This window comes from Urtica dioica, chromosome 11 (genome assembly GCF_054948205.1).
Source record: "Urtica dioica subsp. dioica isolate 48M chromosome 11, U.dioica_male_clone48M_v1_H2, whole genome shotgun sequence".
In the NCBI taxonomy this organism is placed as follows: Eukaryota; Viridiplantae; Streptophyta; class Magnoliopsida; order Rosales; family Urticaceae; genus Urtica; species Urtica dioica.
In genome coordinates, this window is record NC_142766.1 from 15,137,560 (window position 1) to 15,153,192 (window position 15,633).

At 34.1% G+C, this 15,633-nt stretch overlaps 2 protein-coding genes and 2 non-coding genes across 4 annotated transcripts; all 4 read left to right on the top strand.

Annotated features, from left to right (window-relative positions):
- The first annotated feature begins 238 nt into the window (after positions 1 to 238).
- On the top strand, positions 239 to 2,211 carry LOC149381562 (small ribosomal subunit protein eS26-like). Its single transcript, XM_089601654.1, has 5 exons — positions 239 to 375; positions 496 to 588; positions 691 to 775; positions 888 to 1,018; positions 1,847 to 2,211. The coding sequence occupies exons 1-5, from the start codon at positions 373 to 375 to the stop codon at positions 1,925 to 1,927; spliced, it is 393 nt and encodes a 130-aa protein (XP_089457780.1). The 5' UTR covers positions 239 to 372; the 3' UTR covers positions 1,928 to 2,211.
- A 7,883-nt stretch (positions 2,212 to 10,094) lies between these two features.
- Positions 10,095 to 14,206, top strand: LOC149381563 (uncharacterized). Its single transcript, XM_089600929.1, has 10 exons — positions 10,095 to 10,570; positions 10,861 to 11,046; positions 11,158 to 11,250; positions 11,403 to 11,585; positions 11,665 to 11,767; positions 11,880 to 12,056; positions 12,148 to 12,317; positions 12,408 to 12,950; positions 13,051 to 13,463; positions 13,873 to 14,206. The coding sequence occupies exons 1-10, from the start codon at positions 10,346 to 10,348 to the stop codon at positions 13,931 to 13,933; spliced, it is 2,154 nt and encodes a 717-aa protein (XP_089457055.1). The 5' UTR covers positions 10,095 to 10,345; the 3' UTR covers positions 13,934 to 14,206.
- Positions 14,207 to 15,156: 950 nt separating this feature from the next.
- Positions 15,157 to 15,227, top strand: TRNAG-GCC (transfer RNA glycine (anticodon GCC)). The gene has a single exon. It is a non-coding gene; the product is annotated as a tRNA-Gly (tRNA).
- Positions 15,228 to 15,232: 5 nt separating this feature from the next.
- On the top strand, positions 15,233 to 15,320 carry LOC149381565 (small nucleolar RNA snoR114). The gene has a single exon (XR_016294010.1). It is a non-coding gene; the product is annotated as a small nucleolar RNA snoR114 (small nucleolar RNA).
- The last annotated feature ends 313 nt before the right edge of the window (positions 15,321 to 15,633 follow it).

The window sequence follows — 15,633 nt, forward strand, 5'->3', positions numbered from 1 at the left end:
GAAATTACGATTTCGACCCATTGACAGGTGAAGCGAATACCGCTTCATCACTAACGAATAGTGTTTTTATTTTATTTTTAATATGAGAGACATTTTGTCGTTCTAGAAATTTAAATTTACTCATTATCAATATTACTGAAAATATTAAATAATTTATTTAGAAACTGATAAAATAAAAGCAATTAATTGATTGCAACTTACAAAGACTGAGGCCAGCCCATTGGGCCCAAGTAAGATAAATAAACCCTAGAAGCCCTAAGCATATATATCTCTTATCTTTTTTCTCACTTATTTTCTTCAGCGTTAAACCTAAGGAGGCCATAGCCAAAGCTCATTCGCAGCCAGTCTCCGATCTCACAGCCTTCTTCAATCATGGTGACTCTCTCTCTCTCTCTCTCTCTCTCTCTCTCTCTCTCTCTCTCAATCTCTGTCTCTCTTTTCTCGCATTGAATTGCGAGGCTTTTCAAACGAAATCTGACTCTGTTTTTATATCAGCCTTTCAAGAGGAGGAACGGAGGAAGGAACAAGAGCGGCCGAGGCCACGTCAAGTTCATCCGCTGCTCTAACTGCGGAAAATGCTGCCCCAAGGTACTTCACTCTCTCTCTCTCTCTCTTTCCCGCTCAAATGGATTCATCGGAGTCTTAATCTAATTTTAATTAATCTAAACAAATTATATTTATCATTCGAAGGACAAGGCGATCAAGAGATTCCTCGTGAGGAACATCGTCGAGCAAGCCGCGGTGAGGGATGTTCAGGAAGCTTGTGTCTACGATGGTACCAAAACTTTTTCTTTCGTTCTTTTCGTTTATTGTTCGCTCTAATATTTTGGATCGGTAAATTATGATGATTGGAATGCTCATCGGTGTTTTGGTATTACGAATTGAAGGATACACTCTCCCGAAGCTGTACGCGAAGATGCAATACTGTGTGTCGTGTGCGATTCACTCCCATGTCGTTAGGGTTCGCTCCCGCGAGAAGCGTAGGATTCGTGAGGCGCCTCAGAGATTCAGACGCCGGGTATTTATTTTTTGTCTCGGATTTTTTTAATTGTTTGCGACTGCGTTGGTGTTTTTCCGTTTTGTTTGTACTTGCTTAGGTCCGTCTATTGAATTTTGTTTGATGATTGATTTAGAGGGATTTTTATTGCTGTGGTTTTGACGGGGGTAAGGGCTAGATATATACGTATTTGTTAACTGGTTTTTCGATGTAAAATAATTCGCATAAACTCGAAACTGAACAAAGTAGTGTCTGACATCTTGTGTGATAACCTAACTCGCTATTGTTCGATTCTTAGTTTCAAGTTATTCATTTTCCATTGAATCATTTTGGATTTTTTTTTGTGTGTGTGCAATTGAATTGGCTTAGAACCACCATTAGGGTTTGATTGATTCGTATAAGAAGAAATTTATATAGATTTGATTTTCTTGGGTAATGGCTGGCATGTTTCCTTTGGGTATTCGGATTAAACCCTAGTCTTACTGAACTCAACCTTGAACTGTCACTTATCACTTGAGTAATTTTTTTTTGCCATAGGTCAAATAGGAATGCGTTTATTGATCACATTATATGGATAAAAAATAGGCCAAATATAGTTTTTTTTGGGTCATTGAGAAAAAAAATTCTGAACTAACCGAAACAACTCTGAACTGAACCAGACACTATGTTTCTTTTATCTATTTGTTTTATGGATATTGAGTAATATGAAATCCAGAAAGACGAACCTAAGTTGCTGTTGATTGAATCTTGGTTACAAGTTATATTGACAAGCTGTGTTTAGTTTGATTGTAGAGATTTAAGCTACTGTTTTTGGATCATTTACATAGTGTAATTGTTTATATGACTCAGGAGGACACTGCTAGGCCCGGTGGTGCACCAGGCCAGGGTGGTCCACGCCCCGGAGGACCTCCCGTTGCTGCCCGCACTTGAACTCCGAAACCGAACTGAAAGGCATTGACTGGTCTTTGCCTTTCATGGATGCTATTCATAGCCCGCTTTCATTTCAATTTCTGCTTTTGTACTCTTCTTTAAGTTGCAAGTACTTTTGGACTAGTGTTGTGCACTCTTTTTTGATAAAGTATTTTGAGGTATATTGGAGAAATTAGCAAAGATTAATTCGTGCCTAAGTTTTTTTGGATGGTTTCTATTTTAATTTGTAGTTTTTCGGAATGAGATTACGACATTGGTAATTGATATAAGAATGTTTAATTTATATAAGTTGTGGGTCTTGTGATCTCTTTTCTCGACCGGAAAAATTTCAACTGCTTTCAGTTTTTTTTGGTTTTTAACAAAATTTTGTTTTTGTTTTAACTGCTTAGCCTTGAAAAATTATCTTTAAACTGAGATGTGGGAGGCCGATAATTTGTCCATTGGAACTTCCGGTGGTCGATTGGAATGGTGATTGGTAAATTGTAAAAAATGAATAAACTTAAGAGTTGGCACGATATATAACTTTGTAAAATAGTGTATTTTTTAAATTGAGTTTAAGCTTATAAATTTTATTCTGGATAATTATTTTTGATTTTGTACTTTTGGTTTTTGCAAATTCCTTGCACTTTGATTTATGTTTTTTAATCACATCACTGTATAATCATAGACATCAATTTAAAAAACTTTGACGTAAACCATTATCAAAACACCTCTGGTAGTTTACAAGAAGGATATGAAGTCTCAGTTTTTAAAGCGTAACATTTTTAGATTAGTGGAAACTGTGAACTCTTATTTGTGATTTTTTTTGTAAACTCTTATTTGTAATTTTTTTTCTTATAAATAAAATTGTAAATAATAGACGCTTAATCTAGAGCTCAAAACATATCCTTTTGCGTGTAAAAGTTAGAAGATCTCTTAGCCCAAATTCTGAAACGCAATTTGGAGTAAGATTTAGCTCTACACGAAGTTTAAAATCCACTTCAAAATTTTGAGTGGTTAGTTAATAAAGAGTGTCCCACTAAATTTAGAGACACACAATTTAATACTGCATTTATTTTGATTGTTTACATTTAGTCTTTAAAAGTTTTTAAATTTATTTAATTTGTTGATGAGTGCTTTCTATATACACTAATCATCTATGTCCGAGCTTAAATTGTAGCTAGTTTGTTTTGTTTTGTTTTTTTTTTGTTTTTGTTTTTTTTTTTTTTTTCGTAGTAGTAGTAGTAGTAGTTTTAGAGTGACTTACAGGTTCAGAGCATTCTTGTTGTTAGGACATGAATTCATCGACCATTATAGTGTGATCGGGTGTAACATAATCTTCATCTTCTAGAAATGCATTAAACCAAAAATTTCACTCAACCCTTCAAATTTAGTACGGGGGTCTATAATAATACCAAATCCATGCAACAAAGGAATTTTTTTCGGAATACCATATTTTAAAGACGTTTCTTTCATATGGGCTGCAAATCATTAACCATTCCATAAAAATAATAATGCCCGAGATTTTAATGCAATTTTCAACCAAGAATGAATAGCTATATGGGATATTGCGATAGAAACAGCTGATAACGAACATGTTTTTGAATCTTTTTAAGACAAGTATTTTAAATTTGTGCCAATTTATGATTAGGAAAGTTGGATTCCTATTTATTGTGGAATCCATCCATTTTTTTTTCACCTTTTTAAGCAATTAGACAAAACCGTTAATAAACTTTTTTGGACGTGTCCAACCATATTTTTGGTGTCAAGATGCACATGATTCTTTAGAAGCCAAGCCTTCTTCTAAAAAAATGATGCAACTATTTTCAAACGTTGTCTTAAAACTTCCATCAAACAACACACGACATATAGACGATTATGTCACGACTCGTGACTCACGAGAGCGCAAAAATGACACCACTAGAAAAAAGAGACGCAATGCACAAATCTCATTTGCCGTCCGATACGCAACAAAAAACGCAATTTTGACGTCATTTTCACGCATATTAGCCGTTGGGTAAACCTAACTTGCAAGCTTTAACAAAATATAGGATGGGCCAATTTGTCAAAAATAAAAGTTTATAATATAAATTAGAAATAAAATATAAACAAGACCACATTAATTGAACCTCATGTTGCCCATCACGTGTTGGGTAACTTTGTTTCTCAATATGTTTTCCATGTGAGAAACTTGAAGCTTTCGCTTAAGATGCTCTAATAATGGGTTTATGATCCACGCACATCGGTTTAAGATGACATTTTTACTAAAAGTAACAAAACTCATAGTACAAATTAGGAGCCAAAAAAGAACGTTGAAAATTTATGCAAAATATAAGATTGCCTTGAACTCGGCCTCTATGCGGACTTCCCCAAAATAATTTGTACATATGCTGCGGGTAGAATTTACTTCAAGTCCTCATATACTAATTGTATACTCTTTTATTGTAATGTTATACCGAGGTAAATTCACTATATCAGCAGAGTTTATTCGAACTTATTTGGATGAATTTTTTTGTGAGTGTCAAAATTAGTATCATGGGAAAATTATTACATGTTTGCCTCACATTGTGTTTTTCTTTCCACGTTGGTTCATCATCATGTTGTATTGTTGTAGTTTCCAACCGTTCTTTAGCAAGTATACGTTGATTCCCAGTGACATATATGATGTCATTGAACTATTCAACTAATTTATTGCTTAATTGGTATACAATTTCTTAAACCCATATTTAGATTGGTACGTGGGAGATGTTTAGTATAAATATACGGAAATGTGAGTTATGGCGGGGAGCCATAATTCAAGGAAAATATAACATATAAAATGGAAGATTTGAGTTTATATAGTTTGCATGTAGTGAATTTTGAAAATATGGAAAATTTATACTTTTAGGAGTTTGTAGATGAAGAATTGGGAGAATGATGTGATGGGGCGGGCTAGATTTGTGGCCATTTTGAAATTGGTAATTGCATTTTAGCCACTTTTTAGATAATTTGTGACAATTGGCCATCGTCATTTATTACCAGGTGCAAATAGACCTGCTTACCCCTACAACAGATTCCCGCCAAATACTACGTGATTGTGTTACAGGAGAAATAAAAAAAAAAACAATAAATACAACCCGATTAACGAGGCATTTTTAAAGCTAACACTCAACAAACTCAAATCGAGTACCAAAGGTCACCGAAAAAATAGAAATGAATTTGAAAAACCAAGGAATTTGAAAATCAGATAATAAAAGGGCAAAGATATTTTGCAATGGTGAAAATAAGATTTGAGAAGAACAAACTCAAAGCTACGGTGGAAAATGTACGAACTTTTAAATTAATAACACTTTTTTTAATAAGAAAATAATCGGTAGTGATGAATAAAAATGGGTACATCCATTATTGAATAGTTCATTTTAGTTTATGGAAGATCGGTAGTGATGAAAAAGTTTATGCATGTCCATATTTCCGGCTATTATCAATAACAATGAGAATCTCCATTATTTCCGATTATGATTGTTGTTATTTTTTCCGATTATTTCCGATTATTATCAATAACAATGGGAATCGAAAATATCTATTGAGTTTATAGGAAGAAAAAAAGGGACTATTGGATGAAAATGAAATAAAATCGAAAATAGCAACTGAGATGGAAACGTTACAACTGAGATGAAAATAATAATTTTTTTTATTAATGGAAATTATACTGCGTTGATTGAGAATGAAAAGTATATGCATGTCCATATTTCCGGTTATTATCAATAACAATTGAGATTATGATATTTTCGATTATTAATAGGAAGAAATAAAGGGTATTTTTGTTGAATGAACCGGTTGAACATGAAAATAGCAACTGAGTTTGTAGTAAGAAATAAAAGGGTTTTTTTGGATGAAAATGAACTAAAAAAAGCAACTGAGATGGAAACGTTTTATGAAATTAATTTTTTTTATTAATGGAAATTAAAGAGTGATAATCGAAGTGCATCATTCGAAACCTTCAGATAATACAGTCAGAAAATAAAAAGTAATAATCGAAGTGCATCTTTCAAAACCTTCAAAGTGGAGATTATACTGTTAATAATACATTCAAATAATAAAAAGTAATAAACAATGTGCATCATTCAAAAGTAATAACTACTATACCTGGATTTTTTTTTTCCTGAATCATCGATCCCACAGTAGGTAAATGTGAATATGACTTCTCAAAATCACCCCAAAGATCATTCAAAAATTTCGCACGCGCCTTCCATGCCTTGAAATAACTAATCTCCACTTTGAATCGGGTACGCATAATCTCCGCCACACCTTGTGGTGTAATCATGTCCGCCTTACAACCCGAAAAATCAGGTTTGAGACACTTACTGATCAGGGACGCTGAAGCTTGTTTATGGCGATGAATAATGTTCTTCCCAAAACAAGAATGCACTTTCACAAAAGTCCTAATTACCCAGAATTTAGAATCCGAATAAACATTAGCATTCAACTTTCAGCAACAGTCAGAATTAATACATGTGACACTATACCGTGTCTTGCTCGATCTCCTGACTCTAAACTGAAAATTGTTTCTCATCGCTAACATACTAATCACCATAACCAAAATATTTTTACTCATAAACAGATTATTGACATTAAAATCAACGTTCATGGGTAAATTTTTCAAAGTCTTGTCATCAACCAAAACAATATCACCGTGAATTTCATCATGATCAGAGGATAATGAATTGGCTTTAGAAAAACACTGAAGATCAAACATCTTCACTGCAAAAAACATAAAACACCAACAACAAACTTTAATAAAAAAAAGCCTTAATTGATATACATCACAACCGAAAAAAAAGGATCACGTAACAAAAAAACATACCTGACTCGCTAAATGAACTACTTGAACCATCCATCGTGAAAAAAACTAAGATGACCTTACTGTTTGTTTGGCCTTTATTTTTTTTAATGGAAAAAGTAAATTTTTGAGCTGAGTTTATTGCTAGTGCTAATTTGGAAAAAACGAAATTAAACGTTCAAAATCTAATTTATGCGATTATAAAGGAAGAATTCAAAAAAGAAACAAAACAACAACGTGTTGCGATTATAAAGGACGAATTCAAAAAGGAAACACAAAAATAACGTGATAGCTGAATGTGAGAAACTGAATCTCTATAAAAAAAGGAAAAAATCAGTCTAATAACCACGTAATATATTTTCATAAAATCTTAATCGCTTTTTAAAATCAGTCAAATATACGCGTATCTCTTTTTCACAAATTTTCAAATAAAAATCGTTTAAAACAGGAAGGATATAATTGATATTTCAATCTACCAAAATCAATCACACGTAAGCGAAATGGCTATTAAAAAAAAACTGAAACGTGTGACAATATGAAATTGATAAGTTTTAAGTGACTTAGTACGTTAGAAATCTCTGATGTGAATTGGGAGAAATTATTATTCAAGCACATGGAGAATGGGGAGACGTTTAAAAACTTCGATTTGGGTTTGTATATGGATATGCATATTTATTTATATAGAAAATGTAATGAAATGGACCTAAGTTGGGATTATGGAAAACCTGCGACTATAGAAAGAAATTTGGAATATGGTAAAATTAATATTGTGGTTACACTTTAATTAATGACTAAGAATTCCATAAAAATTAGGAATATAGAATGAAATTGGAAATATTGTGGTAGTAATTTTTTTTTCTAGTAAAGATATTTACTTCACTGTTTATTTATTTATATTTAAAAAAGGAAAAAAATAATGGACAACGGTGCTAAGTAAGGGCATAAATTAATTGAACCTCGTGTTGCCCATGACGTTGTTGGTAACTATCGTTGCCTAATATGTTTTCCACGTAAGATGAAGCTTTTATTGGAGATGCTCTAATAATGAGTTTAAAGTCTTCGCATATTTAAGATGACGATTTAACTAAAAATAACGACATCTATATTACAAATTCTTGGCGCCAAAGAAAACGATGGTATAAGGAAAAAAAATAAAACTTATACAAAATCCAAGATTCCCTTGAATACGGCCTCTTCTGCGAGCTTCCCCAAAGTAAATTGTACTTGTTCCGTCAATAGATTTTATTTAAAGTACTCATGCACTAAATTTATACTCTTTTATTGTCATGTTATACCGAGGTAAATTCAGTATATTATTCGAACTTATTTGGATAAATTTTTTTTGTGTGTCAAAATTAGTATTAAGGAGAAAATCATTACATGTTTACCTATTGAACCCATTTCACATTGTGTTTTTCTTTCCGCATCGGTTTATCTTCATGTTTTATCGTTGTAGTTTCCAACCTTTCTTTAGCAAGTGTATGTTGATCTTCCGGCGACAGATCTGATGTCGCTCAAATATTCAACTAATTTATTTGCATATTTGGTCTAAAATTTCTTAGAACCATTTTAGATTGGTATGAGGAAGGAGTTTTGTATATACGCGCAGATGTGAGTTATGGAGGGGAGCCATAATTCAACTAAGGAATATATAGCATAGAAAATTGAAGATTTGAGTTTAAGAAAGTTTGCACGTAGTGAATTTTGTGGAAATTTTGAAAGTACGGAAAATTTATATTTTTGGGAGTTTGTAGATGAAAAATTTGGAGAAAGATGCGGATTGGGAGAAATTATGGGAATCCATATTTAAGCAAGTGGAGGATGGAAAGACTTGTAAAAACTTTTTTTTGGGTTGTAGATAGATATCAAAATTTATTTATATAGGAAAAGTAATGAAATGCCCCTAAAGTTGGGATTATGGAAAACTTGAGAATATAGAAAGAAATTTGGAATATGGTAATTAAACATTGTGGTTACATTTTTATTAATGAATAAGAATTTCTTAAAAATTGGGAATACAAAGAAATTGGATATATGGTAATGCTGGTAGTTATTTATTATTTTTTTTTATCAAGTAAAGATATTTACTTGACCGTTTCTTTATTTTTATTTAAAAAAGGAAAAAAATAATGGGCGCGCAACGATGCTAAGTAAGGACATACATTAATTGAACCTCGTGTTACCATGTCGTTGTGGGTTTTCCACGTAAGAAATTTGAAGCTTACGTTGGAGATGCTCTATTAATGAGCTGAAAATCTCCGCACATATTCAAGATGACAGTTTAACTAAAAATAACGGCATCTATATTAGAAATTCTTGGCGCCAAAGAAAACGATGGTATAAGGAAAAAATAAAATTTATGCAAAATACAAGATTACCCTGAACTCGGCCTCTTTTGCGGACTTCCCCAAAGTACAATAGCCGTTAATAGATTTTATTTCAAGTATTTATGAACTTGTATGTCTTTTAATCATGTTCTACCAAGGTAAAATCAATAAATTAGCGGAGTTTATTCGAACTTCTTTGAATGATTTTTTTATAGTTATAATATTATTATTAAAAAAAATATATTACATGTTTATTGTGGGATAATAAACGAAGATTTTAATTTTAAAGAACATATACATATACATTAATTGAACCTCGTGTTACCATGTCGTTGTGAGTTTTCCACGTAATAAATTTGAAACTTACGTTGGAGATGCTCTATTAATGAGTTCAAAGTCTCCGCACATATTCAAGATGACAGTTTAACTAAAAATAACGGCATCTATATTAGAAATTCTTGGCGCCAAAGAAAACGATGGTATAAGGAAAAAATAAAATTTATGCAAAATACAAGATTGCCTTGAACTCGGCCTCTTTTGCGGACTTCCCCAAAGTACAATAGCCGTTAATAGATTTTATTTCAAGTATTTATGAACTAGTATGCCTTTTAATCATATTCTACCAAGGTAAAATCAATAAATTAGCGGAGTTTATTCGAACTTATTTGAATGATTTTTTTTTATAGTTATAATATAATTATTAAAAAAAATATATTACATGTTTATTGTGGGATAATGAACGAATATTTTAATTTTAAAGAACATATATATATATATATATATATGCTATGATAAGTGTTATGTAACATGTAAAGTTTTGTATTGAGGGATGACATGAGTAGATATGTATGTAAGAAGAAAAGTGAGGTGTCCGATTCTTCCAAAACATGGAACGTCATTTTCGGTCATTATCGTCTCTCGCATTCGATTTCGAATTCGATTGCTTTGCGTCGCGTCTCAGTCGACGTGTTGCCCAAAGAACACAGACACATCAACTATTTAAGGATTTCTCTTTCTTTCTTTTTGGGTCTTTGACCCACTCTTGGGTAATTAGAAAGTTTGAGAACAATAAAATCCCAAACATAGCAACGGAAAAAAAAAAGATAAAAATGCAAAACAATTTCCAATTCTCATCATCAACGACACAACGTTCTCGTTTCTCGATTCTTGAGCGGTTTTATATATAGATATAAATATTTGTATGTATATGCATGTATGTACAGTTGTAATTGTAAATGTCTCTATTCATCTTCGTTTCGTAGAGTAGTGCTCTCTAGTCTCTAGTCTCTAGTCATGGCAGGTCTTCGATTTCCGAGTCCTCAAACCTTCGTCAATTCCGGCGGTGTACGCGCTTCCTCGCGGTCGCCGGCGACTATCGGCGGAGAGTGTTTGAAGGTGGCGGAGATGGCGACTCGGGATGTGCTGTTCAACATTCGGCCGGTTTTGGTCGCCGATAAGAAGCGAAATGAAATTATCGAATATTTGCAGAGTCTCGTTAGATATCACACTAGCTGTGAGGTAATATTGAAGATAGTGAATTATCGAATTTTCTTGTTTTCTCATACATTTTAACTCTATACATGCTTTGGGACTAGTTCTTGTCTCGTTTGGATAATATCTTGTTGAAATGGAGGATAAAAAAACTGAAACTGAATTCAATAGGCTCTAAATTTTGGTGATTTTCATTCGAATTTTAAGTTTGTGTTTTCTTGATGTGACAGTGACTGAGTTCTTTCTCGTTTCTTTGGGGTTGTTGTTGACTCTTGAATTGCTAAATATCTTAATTCTTGAAAATCGAATCGTCGCAGGTGTTTTCTTATGGGTCGGTTCCGTTGAAAACCTATCTTTCCGACGGAGACATAGATTTGACAACCATTAACCCTGATATACCCGATGCTGTGTTGGCTTCGGATGTTTATGCTGTTCTTATTAGTGAATCGCGTAATGTAGCTGCTCGGTTTAAAGTGACAGATGTCCAGTACATCGACGCCGAGGTTCTTTCTGATTCGAAGTCTTTCTTGAAGTTTTGATATAATCATACACACAATGTCTTCCTTTACACATAATTTCCTTCATTATCTTATGTTACTGTGCTATGGTGACAGGTTAAGCTCGTGAAATGTATTGTAGAGGATATAGTTGTAGATATTTCTTCCAATCAGTTAGGAGGACTTAGTGCACTCTGTTTCCTTGAGCAGGTTTGACTTCTGACTTTTTCTTCACTTGACTTTCTTCCTTGAATTATGATTTTACCTCTGTGTTTCTGTGAGTCTCTGATGACTCTACTCGAATTTTTACACGTACAATCGTACTGAAGTTAAAGAGTGATTTATACTTGTGCACCACGCAGATTGATCGAATCATCGGTAAAGATCATCTCTTCAAGCGTAGCATCATCCTCATAAAAGCCTGGTGCTACTATGAAAGTCGTATTCTTGGTTCTCACCATGGCTTGATCTCGACGTATGCGCTCGAGATATTGGTCCTTCACGTCTTCGACTTGTTTCACAATTCTCTTGAAGGCCCTCTATCGGTGTGTCGTCTTGCAGATTGTGACCCATTGGCTTGTAAAATAATAGCTTAGTTACCTAATTGATTTTTTCTCGTTGCAGGTTCTCTATAAATTTTTAGTTTACTTCAGCGCCTTTGATTGGGATAACTATTGTATCAGTTTGAAAGGACGAGCAGGCAAATATTCCCAACATGTTGTAGTTGGTAAGACTAAAAGAGACATATATCTTTAACTTCGCATTTAATACCTTAATCTAGTGAAAAATATCTCTCATTTATTTATATATATATATATATATATATTTTTTTTTTGCAGATGACATACTAGGAAATGATCGATTGCTTAGTGATGAGTTTCTGAACAGCTGCCGTGAAAAATTTGGTGTTCCATCGCACGGAGTGGAGGGAAAGTTGCAACCGTTTCCTCTAAAGTATCTTAATATCATCGATCCGTTGAAAGAAAACAATAATCTTGGACGTAGCGTCAGTAAAGGTATATTGCTCATGTTCTCCCTCTTTCTTAATTATCGCAATTTAAAGGATATTTTTCCAACCCAAAGGTTCGCTCTTTATTTGTTTTTCAGGCAGTTTCTGTCGGATACGCAGTGCTTTCAAGTACGGGGCTGATAAGCTCAGTCGGATTCTTTCATTACCCGCAGAAAGAATACCAAATGAGCTTCATGCGTTTTTTTCCAACAGCCTACGCATGAACAAAATAAATTACCAGAAAATAGCTCCACGCATTGTCGATAAGGTGAGTGTTCTTGAGATAGAAAGAGCTCTTGAAATTTCATTTAGAAACCGGAAGACATTTGTCACGTAACATTTCTTCTTAAATTTGTAGCAGCCCAAGGAAGATAGTCCCGTGCTATTAGCTATAAATACACCGATGACGAGGTATCTCAGCTCTGGGTCTTACGACGAAACAGTTGCTGATTATTCTACCATGCTCAGCGACATGATGTTCCGTTTCGCCTCCCTAAACCAACAAGAGAAGCAGAAACATCCAGTCTCCGAAGAAGTAGCCCGCTCTGGCATTAATCCGACCAAGACTGCGTTTATTGATACCCGTCACGTCTCGAAAGTTATGGTAGATAATTTGGAAAACAAAATCGCCCTCGGGGCCGAAGCTGTGACATCACTGTTGGACCTCCACGGGGATTACGAGGGTAACTTCAGAAACCTACGGTACGGTCAGCTCTGCCACGTGTACGCCACGGCGCCCACTTGGCACCCCGTGTTTCTACCCCCTCAACAACAGTGTCATAATGTTCCTTGGAAACCTCCCGGTCAACTGTTCTCAGCCGGCGTTGACCCTCAAAGTCGGTGTCAAAACAGTTTCTACGGTTCAAGGTCGCGTGGAACGGGGACGTACTTTCCCAATACGGTATCGTCGACATATCGTTTTCCGTAAAACCTTTTTTTTTTGCGATATTCCCGTTGTGATTTTTTTATGGCGGGTTATACCTGTGATCCTTCATCTACAGAACTACCATCCACAGAGCTATCAGAGATCACATGGGCGAAGGAGAGCAATGGAGCTTAGAAATTCCGGTCAGTTTCAAATTCCGAGACAATTTCGCAGAGAAAGCTGGAATATGGTCCCGGAGGAGTTTTCTGTGCCTCCTTTTCTGGAATGGGCGTGCGATCAATCCCCACCAGCTGAGTTCTTTTGTGATTGGTCGTTGGGATCACCGGATAATTACCAGCCGATTAATTATTTGTCCGAAAGATGGGACTCTTCTTTTCCGTCCGAGAATCTCACCAACACCTCTTCTTGTTCCTCTTCTTCGACCCCGAATGATGATATTAATAATTCTCCGGTGATTCCTTTGCCGGAGTTGGACTCTGGTGCATTGCTATCTCAGCATAAGCCCTGCGCGTCTGTTAGCGTGGGAAGGTATGATGTAAGGTCTTTTTCGATTATAATCTCTCTATGAACGATTATACTTTGTGTTTCTTTCGACTTAATCACTCAAAATGTATTTCTCAATTCTAGTTCTGTAAGTTGAATGTTTAATGTAGGACGCAAATGTTACTGTGATTAGAAATTAATGTTTAGTTAAATAAATTACTTTGGATAAATAAGAGAAGAGGGAAGGGAAAGGTATGTGCAGATTTGAATGAAAAATTGAGATGTTTAATGCGAGAGAGAATGAGCCCTCGAAATTTTGTGACTATATTGTATTTTCCTATTTTGTTAGTAATGACTTACCAAGGCTCGTATCGACAAACTAATCCCGGCTGGTTTATTTCTCTTTCTTTGTATGATGTATAAAATAAGGTATTTTTTGTGATGAATTTTTCAGGGTGGTAGATGAGGTGTATCGTCTGAAAGATGAGTGTGACTTTCCTCCTCTAACTGTCTGAGAACAACAATCTTCCGAAAATTCAGCGGACTACTGAGAACACCTGGTTTCCCAATTTTATGGCACTTTGTTTTGACAGAAATTTCCAAGGGGACGAATTCGAATATTTTCTGTAATCTGCATGGCTTATGATTTTGCCTATAAAGGGCAGTTGGGCTTTTTGTGCCTTGAGAAATTTTAGTTAAAACAAATTCATATAAATTTTGCTGTGTTTATGAGCAGATATTCAGTTCTAGCTTATTAATTGTGAAAGTCTCTGATGTTTTTTTTTCTTCTTAATGTTGATAGAATTCTTGTTCAAGTCTCGGATAAATGAATGAGATGTGATGCAGGGGTGTAGGAATGAAGTTGGAAGGAACGATGAATTACAATATTGTAATTTTTATATTGATGCATGTTGATATTATTGTGTCAAGTTATCAACAAAAGCAAATCAAGATATCATAGATCTTAAATCTCCATGTTTCTACGATAAATTATCTGCGATAGCCAACGAACTTTGATTTAAGAGATAAGAATGCTAGAAGTTTGCGAAGAAAGGCACGATATCTCGTATAGAATAATACCCAAACTAAGGTCACAGTTTATTTATTTATTTATTTTTTTTTATATTTTAACGCCTTTCAATTAACTATGTATACTTTATATACTGTGTATCTAATATACAGTTATACACATACATACACGGTAAATCATCATCTTAACATCTTTTATCACTTAAGCTGGCAACTTATTTGCAAACCATGCTGAAGTATTAATGCATTCATATTAGTTTCGCAAAAAAAGGAAAAAAAAAATCTTTAGTTTGACAACAAAAAGTTGCCTCGGATTAACTTCCTCTCGAAAGATATCAGTAGCCGTCGAAACTTGTTTAAGTTACTTACTCTTGCGGAGTGCCAAATTTATGACTTCTAGTTTTCATTTCCGGAATAAGATCCGAAACAAGGACATTGATCGGCTCATGGTTAATAATAATAAAACGCCGAGAAATCGTGTGTTATAAATTACAATAATAATAGTAAGATTCACATATATATAGGATGAGAAAATTGTTTTTTTTTCACAATTAATTATTTTTAAGTTACTTTAGAACATTAACTTATGTACTTGAACGCATACTCAAAATGCACATGCTTAATTTCATAAGCATAAATTTGTTTGAAAAATCGAACAAAAAAATAAACATGGGTTGAAATAATTAATAAAAGATGACACTATCACGAAGCACCAGTGGTCTAGTGGTAGAATAGTACCCTGCCACGGTACAGACCCGGGTTCGATTCCCGGCTGGTGCATTTCTGAGCTATGATGATTCTCTAGTGCTTCTGCGGTAGTGGTTCTATCGCTACGTCTGATATATATGAAGACTAAATGGCACTTCTGAGCTCTTTTTTTTTTTACATGAGGAGAGTAAAAACAAAAAAATATACATGAAAGCTTTTGAACACACTTAAGAACCCACATGATATACTTGCTTCCTTGGATTGATTTTGGTATTTACTTTTTTGTTCTTGACAAAAATATGGGTTATAATTTCTAATCCATTTCCTGTTCATGAATAAAAAAATAATTTTCATTTCACACGTTTGCAATATATATTTGAGAGCTGAGACTGAGTCTAAATAGGATTTCAAAGGAAAAAAAAAGGGTAAAAATATTGGGTTGTTGGGCTTCACATTTTAGACTCAATAATTGAAGCAA